At 35.6% G+C, this 10,409-nt stretch overlaps 1 protein-coding gene across 1 annotated transcript; it reads left to right on the top strand.

Moving 5' to 3' along the window:
- Positions 1–946: 946 nt before the first annotated feature.
- Positions 947–10,203, top strand: LOC128992159 (protein hunchback-like). Its single transcript, XM_054415600.1, has 4 exons — positions 947–1,031; positions 6,197–6,340; positions 7,471–8,051; positions 8,590–10,203. Exons 2-4 carry the CDS (start codon positions 6,200–6,202, stop codon positions 10,145–10,147), a joined length of 2,280 nt encoding a protein of 759 aa, XP_054271575.1. The 5' UTR covers positions 947–1,031; positions 6,197–6,199; the 3' UTR covers positions 10,148–10,203.
- Positions 10,204–10,409: the final 206 nt, after the last annotated feature.

Genomic DNA, 10,409 nt, shown 5'->3' with positions numbered 1-10,409 from the left:
AATCATGTTTACCTAATATGGAACACAAATATGCAATATTCAACCCATGTTTTATTTTATCTCGTCTTTTATGTTCAATCATGTTTACCTAATATTGAATATAAATATGCAATATTCAACCCATGTTTTATTTTATCTCGTCTTTTATGTTCAATCTGTACTACTTCTTTACTATATCTGTACTAGATCAAAAATGGCAAGGATCATAAGCATAAACAAATGACGTTTTTGGCCCGAAAGTAAACATTTTTTTACATTGCTTACTGTCTAAACCATATATGTTATTAGTACACGATTCGGGCCAGTTACGTCATAATGTTTATGTTTATGATCCGTACAGCTTTCTGTTCCAACATTCGTGCTTATGTGTATTGTAAGCTACTGTATGAAATGGGATAGTTTGCTATTAATTAAAAATCCATAGTTAACTTTTAATTAGGTATTTTAAGAATAATATCTAACTGATATGCCAATGAATGCATTTACGTTTCGTACAGCAGCTAATTGCTTTGAAGTACCTGTGTGAGAACTCCGAAACGTTACAAACAGCCTAATCTGGCTTTCAATCTAAAAGCGATTCCGCAATTGCCTAAGTATCTCATTTTTGTCTAAGTTAGTCAAAGATATTATTTATATATTTATATAAATTCAAACAGTATATTTTTAACTTCACTCTTACTGGGATAAATACATTCACATTTATCAAATTCCGAAATACTTTTTCCACTCTTGTCCTGAAAACAAAAATAAACCAACATGGCGGCACCCCTGACAACGTCTGAAGAGTTAAAAAATTGCCCTCAAATCACCAAAATGTTGGAAATAGCTGCTACATTGTCGGAAATACGAGCAGTGGTGGGGAAAGCGAAGGGGTGAGTTTGTGGGGGGGGGGGGAGAGAAGGCGATTTGGGGTAGGTCTAAACTTTAGTTCTCTCCCTTCGCTGAGGGAGTGTAGTCCTTAATAGACCTTCAGTGTTCATGGAACAGTGTAGTGGATTTTAGTTCATTCTGTTGGATTTTCAAAATATTTCGTAAGTAGCAACTATATTTGTTTATAGTTCAGTTAAAATATTTGTTTAGTTTATGTAGTTTCAAAAGGAAACTCAAGATTTGATATAAACATTTATTTAAATTTATGAATTGGATTATCCTGTCATCATTTACGGATAAAGGATGTGTTTAGATAAAGTGCGGACGTTTCTTGTGACTTCTTGATGATAATTGCACGTGTTAATGAAAATACATTTCATCCAATTCAATTTTTACACTATTGCAACCGTTTACTGATGCCTGCATTCCTTCTACCGTATTGTATGATTACAGTGTGTAAACATATCTAGAAGCGTAGAAAAACTTAAGTCATTATAGATGGATAGTAATGTATTTGATATTATAATAAGTGCGTTTCCCTGCATGCCTATCTTGTTACTCATGTGTTAAGAATGTGTTATTTAACTTAGTGTAATAAATTAAAAGTTTAATAATGCATTAAATTGTTTTAAATCAAACAGAAAAACTAAAATACAGTTTTAAAATAGAGCGTGCTTTGGAAATTGACTAATCCCCGTCCACACTTAACATTGTAGTAGGTAATGGTGTTTTGGAGTTTTACTGGGATTAGATCATTAACGTAGCTAGCAAATACAAACTGTTATTCGGTAATAATTTGTCCGATTTATCAGATTTTAATCTGTAAACATCTTGTACTCTTGAATCGCATAACATCTTTCCCTTAAATTTCAGTAAATAAGTATGTTGAGTTTCTATGAAATGTTTATGTCGTATTTGTAATACATCTTTTTTTTTAAGATTTCCAATTTGCATTCTCTTGTTAGATTTTTTGGGTTTAGGCATTTTACGAAAGAATGTTTTACCTCCTTTACTACTTGTTAGGGAACACTTTGTATAATTTCATATTATGTAATGTTGTATTTTATTCTTGAAAACTTGTTGTGATCTTTCACGTCCGTGTATATCCTAAGTAGTTTTTTGAGCTCAGTATTTTGCGAATGAAACTCGACTTCATCGACATCCAGCCCTTGTTTTATGCATGGTAAATACATTTGTGAGTTATCATTCAAAATAAGAGTGTTGTGTTAGTTAAAGTTGTTCGTAATGAATATTTTTCTTGTGCTGCTAAATACTGCCTACGTGACATCTCCAAAAGTATCCTCAATATAAAGTAACAGCTATTTTAATCTTAATGACATTGATGTCTATGTCATCCACTACAGATCATAGATTATTCTTTAAACTCTTTTCGATTCTACATTACAACTTTATTTTAAGTAAATGATAATACTACTAAGAAACTACTGCTTGATGTTTGTGATACGTAACCAATCACACTAATGATCCAATGTAGACATTTTATGGGTACATTTTTCACTATACTATTTTAATATTTACTTAACAAGTCTTCATTTATAGATTGTCGTTTTATCTCTGATCCATATCTTATTTTAGGTCAAATAGCCGTGGTTTTTTCCAAAGCTTATCACTAAAAATATGTTATCATAGATTAGGGAGAAACCATGTTACAGATTGTTGGAAGTCAACTATCCTTTTCTGTGTTTGTATTTTTTTGGATTGAGTAGTCTGTAAATTAATTGGTAAATACAACACAATAAATGTAAATACAATACAACTAAATGTAACACCGGTTGGGGCGTTTTGGGTAGTTTTGGGTTTTCCGATTATTGTAAATCGCTGGATTTAGATTTTGAGGTTCGCTGGCGAAATAATATTAAACGTCATCGAGAACATTCGCTTAACTCGTTTATAGCAACGTGTTTTACTCATGCTAATGCTTAAGCTAAGTTTTATAGCGATAAATGATGATTTGATTTAAACAAATACAAATTTGCATTAGCAATGTAAATTGTTAATCTGTTTGTGTATTACCAGCTAATGCCACAAAAAGTAAAATGTCTTATTCGCTTTCGTCGTCTAGGTGGAAATGATAATATTACAATTACGTTAACATTGCTTTCTCTTAGCTGGGGGTTTCTACAGAATACAGAAAATTATCTTTTCTTTATGGTAAGACCTGGGTTCAGAACCATTATATTCTTTCACTTTGGGTTCAGAGATTAAAAATAAGGTTGGGTTTGACAATAATCATTAGGTTTAAATCATATTGGCTTTGGATCTGTAAATTTCTCTTTGTAGTAAGCCTGTTAAAATAATGATTCAATTTTGCTATAGAATTTTACTTATTTGCCTATTTAGCTTCACTTCACTGGCAGTAATTTCAGTTTCTTTTATGATTATTTATGTAATTTTAATTCGGATAATAAATCAATACTGTATAATGCTGTACAATACACAAAGCTTATGTCACGCAACTAAGTTTCCTTAAACTTTGTTAGTCTACTTACCGCAATGTCTTTGCGGCCAAAAATGAACTAGCATTAAAAATGTAACTGAATCTTATAATATAACATTAAAAATATATGGATATAATGTACATAATACAGTATGTGACGCATGTATTATAACCGTTGTCGAGACCCATTTTGTTATTCAGTGTGTAATCGTAGTTTACGCAGTTTTTAAAGTGAACGTGAAACGTTTTCCTGAATTATTATTATGATTATACGATTTGAAAACTATACCTCAGGACATCAACTCGATAAGAATCAAATCATATGATAACAACGTTTGAAATACTCTCCATTGAATCAAGTTTGTTATCGACCTTTAAATGTTTGACAGAAAACCTAAATAATTAATAATACACTTTTAATATTTTTCAAAGACGTTTAAGGGATTTTCTTCATTGATAAATCGTTCAACGATCAATGTTTTTCGCTTAAATCCTTGAATTAGTCAAAATGTGTAAGCGGTCGCAGTTGAATACACAAACATCCCATATATTTTTGTTATCTTTATTATTCATTATTATTTACCGTAGGTAGCCTAATTACTTTGCTGTCGGTGCTCTAGCAGATTTCAAATACACAATCTGTTCTGGAAATATTTTCAAAAAACGCGCGCTTTTGAGCCACGTTCTCAAGTCGGATTTAAACATCGGCTTTAGATAAGCCGCCACTCCTCCAACTCATGTTTGACCGTAGTTGTTTATTCAACAGCTTTCGGTCCAAAAGTTCACGAAAAAACAAACAGAGATAAGCGTGTCTCAACCTCCAAATAGTTGTGGTAGGTCAGTGCTCAACTCCAGACCTACCACAATGTCTGATGCGTCATAGCGTTATCTTCACTCTGCGTCATCAGCGCATTGTTGTGTCAGCTGATCGTTGCATTGTTGCGGCCGGCTGTGACGTCACTGCGTTGTAAAAAATGGGGATTCACGGCGTTGGTAATTTTTTCATTGTTATTATTTATGGAAAAAATTATCTTATCGTGTTGTTTTAAAATGTAATCGTCACTGGAAGTTAATATTGGTTTGGTTATCGGTGTATTTGCATAGTGTTTTTAAGATACTATTAAAATGGTCAGTTCGGTTTGGGGAAGCGTTTTCTAGTCGTGAGTATTCAGTCTTTATCGAGTATAAATCTTTTGTTTTAAAACAAATTTTGTTTACGTTTACTGATTTTCCCTTTTCGAAAGTATTGCTCTACGCATTTTTTTACGTGGGCACTTCAACTTAATCGTTGAAATGGTCAGGAGGCTAGGTAAGGTTAAAATTTATGGCTTATACAATTTCCAGGTCTGTTTCTATAATCTCAACCCATAACCTGTCAAGTCGTACAAAGTAAAATAATATATGGGGTTGAGGTAATTGAATGTCACATTTAGTTATTGTATATTTTTTACAGTTCTTAAACGCGCTCGTCTGTCATAACGCGTTAAAGTGAGTCATGAAACGTTTTATCCTCCATTATTCCAACTAAACCGTTTAGACATTTTAATTCCCCCTAGCATCCTAAATCCCCATTATTGAAGCCAATATAGTTTGACAGATATGGGAGTTTTGAACGGACAAGGGTGTAAGTCAAGCCTACTTCCCCATTGTAGGGATGTTAGGATGCTACTTGTTCGAAACTGTTCAAAGGCCGATTTTACGCCGACGCAACGATCGTCCGATGGATCGGCAAAAAACGGATAACAAAGCTTTGAAAATCGGTCAGTCGGTCACTTTGGGCGATTTCCTACCCAAACTCGACAAAAAAGTAGAAATTGCGTGAGCTGTTTTGTTGGAAGGATTTCCAAAACTTTCTCTTCCATTGTTTTCTATTCTTTAACACAGGACCACATTGGAGTGAAACTATAGATTTTGAAAAGTTCTATGTGGAAAATGAGGTGATTTTGTTGTTGTAAAAAGCACGGAATTTACAATTAGCGTAAATAGTAATGAGTGTTGAGGTGCAGAAGGAAGAGAAAATCGCGTCTTAAAAATCTAGTGTATTTAAATATTGCGTTACTATTGTATACCATGGCAAATCTCTAAAAAATACGAACACATAAATCTTTAGACAAACACGTATGGGTTATCTCAGCAACGACTCCAACAAAATTTACAAGCCTTAACCTGTTCTCCATACCGTTTGTGTGGATTTAAATCTTCGAATTGTAAAACAATATTTTTACAGCCCCTGGGCAAAAACCGAAGGGTGACAAAAGGGTTTTCGTAGAAAGGGTTGATGGGTGACGATGGTTTCTTTGCCACAAAAACAGTCGTAAATAAATATCTGGAAGGGCTCCTTTCTTTTGGACTTTGGACCGTTATGTAAATGGTTTGCTCTGCATTCTTGTTGTGGGGTTTCCAGTGAAAATAATTTATTGGGCAAAAAGTTGTCTCTCAGGGACATCATAAGTGGGCGAAAAAATACAGCGTGCCGGTACAAAGAGTATTTTTTTTAATAATTTGCTTTAACACAAACAGCACTTTTTAAGATGTCATGCAATATTTTAGTTGATTTATAGCAATAGTATTAAATTCTTTGTATAATATACAGTTTGATGTACGTTGTACTTAAATTATATTTTTTAGGACTCAAAAATTTAAATCTCTTACGGATGCCAATGTTTTGTTTTAGGCCTCTTCTTATTTTATGTGATTAGCGAGATAGCAAACTCATTTGGTAATATACACTAGCTTTTGAACTTCGATTTCTTAGGCTCTTTTAAGGAAAATACCATTTTTAAAATTAACAGTAAAGTTTTTATCAGATTTTTATCACTATCAGAATTTTGGTTGTGATTCCAGCTAATCTAAGGTTTCTGGTTCCAGATAATGATTTTGTCAGCTGAGTACAGTCACGGACAAGACAAAATGGGCACTACCTCTATGATGCCGACTTCAGTGCTCCATTCTTCTCGACACAGCTTGTACACAGGCTATCTCATGGAGCCATGGCACCACCCTCTACCTATGGTGAGTGAACATTTACAATTAAAATTATGATAAGTAAATGAATTTTTTACAATTTTTTAATTATTTAGAGAATCTCTAGCTAAAAACTCAAACTTATCGAAAATTTGGAACAAATGGGTAGCATAATGACGTTTCAATGTTTCATGCTTTGAAACCGGTTTATTCTTTCAAGATACAAATTTATCTTATCACATTATATTTTGCTGGATTAAGTAATTCATTAAAAACTTGAAAAGATAATAAAAAATATTCATGTTTTGGTGCTTAATGAATGAAGCACAAACTTACAGTCTGTTTAAATTGGATGATTAATTAATGATTGGATTTATAATTAAATTTTACTTCACCTTTTATTTCATTTGCAATAATATCCGTGTCAAATAGAGTGTTCTTGTGTGCATTTTGAACGGGGTTTTCATTATTGATTATGGTTGATGTGTTTTCCAAATTCCCATGATTAATGATTATGTTCTAGATTAGCTGGTCCAGTTTACCACTTGTCTAGGTTAAATGTTTTCACTAAACAGGTTTCTGTGCAATGCAAGGAAAGTTGTACTCTGATCCTTCACCCTGAATATTCTACCAACATTACCTACATTAATTCTCAATTGCTTTGGTTTCTTATTATGCATTTTGTTTTTTCCTGGAGGGAAAATCCAATAGTCAATGGAAATACTAAAGAGTTCAAAGGTGGTTCAAACCACATTATGTTTTTCTTTTGCTGTAGTTAAACAATGTTGGTGAATCATCTGCTTTAGTTTATAACCCCTTTACTTACTCTGTGTCCATTGTTATTTGTTTTCAAATTGTATACTCACCACTCCCTGGTTACCAATACTTTTCCAAAAACTTTTGAATAGAAACCCTGCCAAAATAGATATCTTTTCGGGTTTGTTATCTTGAAGCTGTATTTGTACCAAGAATCGTTGCATTTACAAAAGGACTGTTTACTTACTTTTTTCTCAACTATTACCCTAAATGTTGTCTATGAGTTAGTTGACAATCTTCAATTGGTTGGACTATTACTTCTTTAGATATTTTAAGCTCATTAAATTAAAGCTTCACAGCATAAATTAAAGCTAAAAGAATCATTATGGTGTATCATTTTTTAAATAAAAATTTTATTTCAGAAACAAGAACCTGAGGAGGCAAACAACGACTCAGGTATTTACCCGAACAACTACAACAGTGACGGCAGTCTCCAGAACACCTCCCCTCGGTCTGAGGACTCCGGCCACGCAGGTGACTCCCAGACCAACGCCACTCTTGGAGTTCTCGCCCGTCCTATCATGGAGGCTCCAGGAAGTCCGAGTGTCTCTGGACCTATGGGCGAAAGCCCTCGTGGACTCTCTCCAAGAATTTCACCTCAAAGTTCTCCTCAGCTGCGTCTTTCGCCCCAGCAACCTTCGCCTCAGCAGAGACTTTCGCCTCAGCACCCTCTAGGATTCCAATCGCCTCAAAGATTCTCTCCGCAGCAGTCTGCGTCCTTCAGTACTCCAGTCGCTGCTCACTCTCCCAGCGCTCCTCAGCCTCCCAAGGATGAGAGCAGCCGATCTCCTGTATCCTCGGATGACTTGTACTATGAGGACCCTCTAAGAGGACTACAGATGGCTCTGCAGAGACGAGGGATGATTGGACCAGTGGCTGAACAACCGGTCAATGGGGAGAAGCCGCTACAATGCCCCCTCTGCCAGTTCTCTACTACCATCAGGTAAATTGGATATTGGTAATGCTTGATGAAAAATGTTTTGTGGGATTCATTGTTAATACCTTAATCCAATAGGCCTAACTGCGGTTTAAATACATGATAAAAATTTTGGATTTTGATGGTAAAAATAAATTGCGTTCCTCAATGGATTATTTGATAAAACATAGCTTAGGGGCCTGGAAGTCACAGGGAAAATACATCAATGGTTACAGCATTTCTTACTCTATTGTATCTATGCCTCCCTTTACCATTACCACGAATTCTTAAATTATTTCTGGGTATTAGAACTAGATTCAACTGAAATTTTAGGTTTTAGATAAGAAGATTTTACCAAAGATAATTTTTAATTTTAACAAAATCTGAAGAGCTTGTACATTAATACAAACATTTCAAATTTCAAGATAACTATAAACATTTTTTTACACATTTATCACTTTTACTTGTTGAAAATTTCATTGAAGGTGTTAATAAAAGGGTTTTATTTTGTACATGTGAATGTGTTAATTAATTATGTTTTAATATTTACCTGTTTCTATTGCAGGAGTGCTTTCAATAACCACTTGATGAGCGAACACAGTGAACAAGCGAGCTGCCACCTCTGTGACCACACTGCTGAGAACCACGGGAAGCTGCGAGAGCATCTGCAGATGGAACATGACCTCCAGTTAGGACCAGAGGATGAGCTGGGTGCCTGGGGTGAGGATGATGAACCTGGAGTCACTACGCCCAAAGTCAACTCCCAGGGCAAAGTCAAGACCTACCGTTGCAAGCAATGTGAGTTCAGCACCGTCACAAAACTTGAGTTCTGGGAACACACCCGAGGACATATCAAACCCGAAAGACTCCTGACATGTCCCAAGTGTCCTTTTGTCACAGAGTACAAACACCATTTGGAATACCACCTGAGAAACCACTTTGGCTCCAAACCGTTCAAGTGTGATAAATGCTCATACTCGTGTGTCAACAAATCAATGCTCAACTCCCACCTTAAATCTCACAGTAATGTGTATCAGTTTAGATGCGCCGATTGTGCGTACGCCACCAAATACTGTCATAGTCTGAAACTTCATCTGAGGAAATACAACCACAGTCCTGCCATGGTCCTGAACCCTGACGGTTCTCCAAATCCTCTCCCGATAGTTGATGTTTATGGAACGAGAAGAGGTCCCAAGCGTCCGAAGAAACCTGAAGATCTGCCTTCTCCTCAACAGTCTTCTCTGCCTTCTCTTCATCCCATGTTTTCTAATCCGTATGGCTTCCTTCCTAGTCAAGCAATCCCATACCCTTACAACACCATAATGAACACCTTCCACCGTAATCCACTCCTAACCTTCCCAAACAATAATCCGATCGTGCAAGAAAACACAGCCCCACCAAAATCAGAACAAGACAAAAGTTTCTTCAATGCCACCATCAATACCATCCAGCAATCAGCCATGAACAACAATCAAGAGGGTGTGAAGGAGTATTTGACCAGAGTCATTACGACACAGCAAGAAATAATTGCAAGGACAGAGAACACACAGGAAGAGCCATCCAAAGCTTGTCCAGGAGCACCTCTCGACTTGAGCCGACCAGAGCCCGAGCAACAAGAACCGCTCTTGGAGTCTTCTGGTGACCAATCACTGGCAGATCCTTTAACAACAACCAAGAACAGAAGGAAAGGTAAAGCGTTCAAGTTGGAGAGAATAGCTCAGCGTCTTCAACAACAGAGTTCTGATGAAGAAGACGGCGAGAGGAGTCCCAAGAGGCATAGATTTGACCATTCACCCGAACACATTCAAGATAAGACTGAAGAATCTGTCCAAGAGAACTCCTGCATCGAAGGTGACAAGGCCACTACCAATGTCAACTTCTGCGAGCCTGTCAATGGAGAGTTCCGATCGACCATTTCAGAAGAGCGTAAAGAACGTTGGAGGAACGTAAAGGAGGTTTATGACTGTGCGTATTGCGACATGTTGTTTGGGGATGTTGTCATGTACACAATGCACATGGGCTATCACGGATACCAAAACCCTTATACTTGTAATATGTGTGGTCATCAGACAACTGATAAAGTTCAATTTTTCCTTCATTTGTTCCGCTTTGCTCATGGTTAGAGAGGTTTGCTACAGTTGTAAACCCTCGGAAGAGATTTTATTTTAGCCGATCTTAAAAACAGAATTTCTACTTTTTGATTAAATATTTTGTTTAAGTTTAGAATTTTTGGTAAATGTTAATAACTTTATGAATACATTACTTTTCCATGTTTTACTAGCCTACAGTAGTATTTTTATATAATTTCTGCTCTTGATAAGTGTTTGTAATATAATTTCAATCTAGTCTATGTTTTGTCTATATATATTTTATTAATGTATTGTA

This window comes from Macrosteles quadrilineatus, unplaced genomic scaffold, assembly GCF_028750875.1.
Source record: "Macrosteles quadrilineatus isolate MER2022 unplaced genomic scaffold, UCM_ALF_1.0 Scaffold_4__1_contigs__length_99947679, whole genome shotgun sequence".
Lineage (NCBI taxonomy): Eukaryota > Metazoa > Arthropoda > Insecta > Hemiptera > Cicadellidae > Macrosteles > Macrosteles quadrilineatus.
The sequence above is the reverse complement of the archived record's forward strand: the minus strand, read 5'-3'. Positions and strand labels throughout refer to the sequence as shown.

What these genes read in the sequence shown, in the direction of transcription:
- LOC128992159 (XM_054415600.1), top strand. Translation starts at nt 6,200, where the DNA reads ATGATTTTGTCAGCTGAGTACAGTCACGGACAAGACAAAATGGGCACT. An exon ending in GGCACCACCCTCTACCTATG is followed by an intron (nt 6,341 to 7,470) that starts GTGAGTGAACAT and finishes ATTTTATTTCAG; the next exon opens with AAACAAGAACCTGAGGAGGC. An exon ending in CAGTTCTCTACTACCATCAG is followed by an intron (nt 8,052 to 8,589) that starts GTAAATTGGATA and finishes TTTCTATTGCAG; the next exon opens with GAGTGCTTTCAATAACCACT.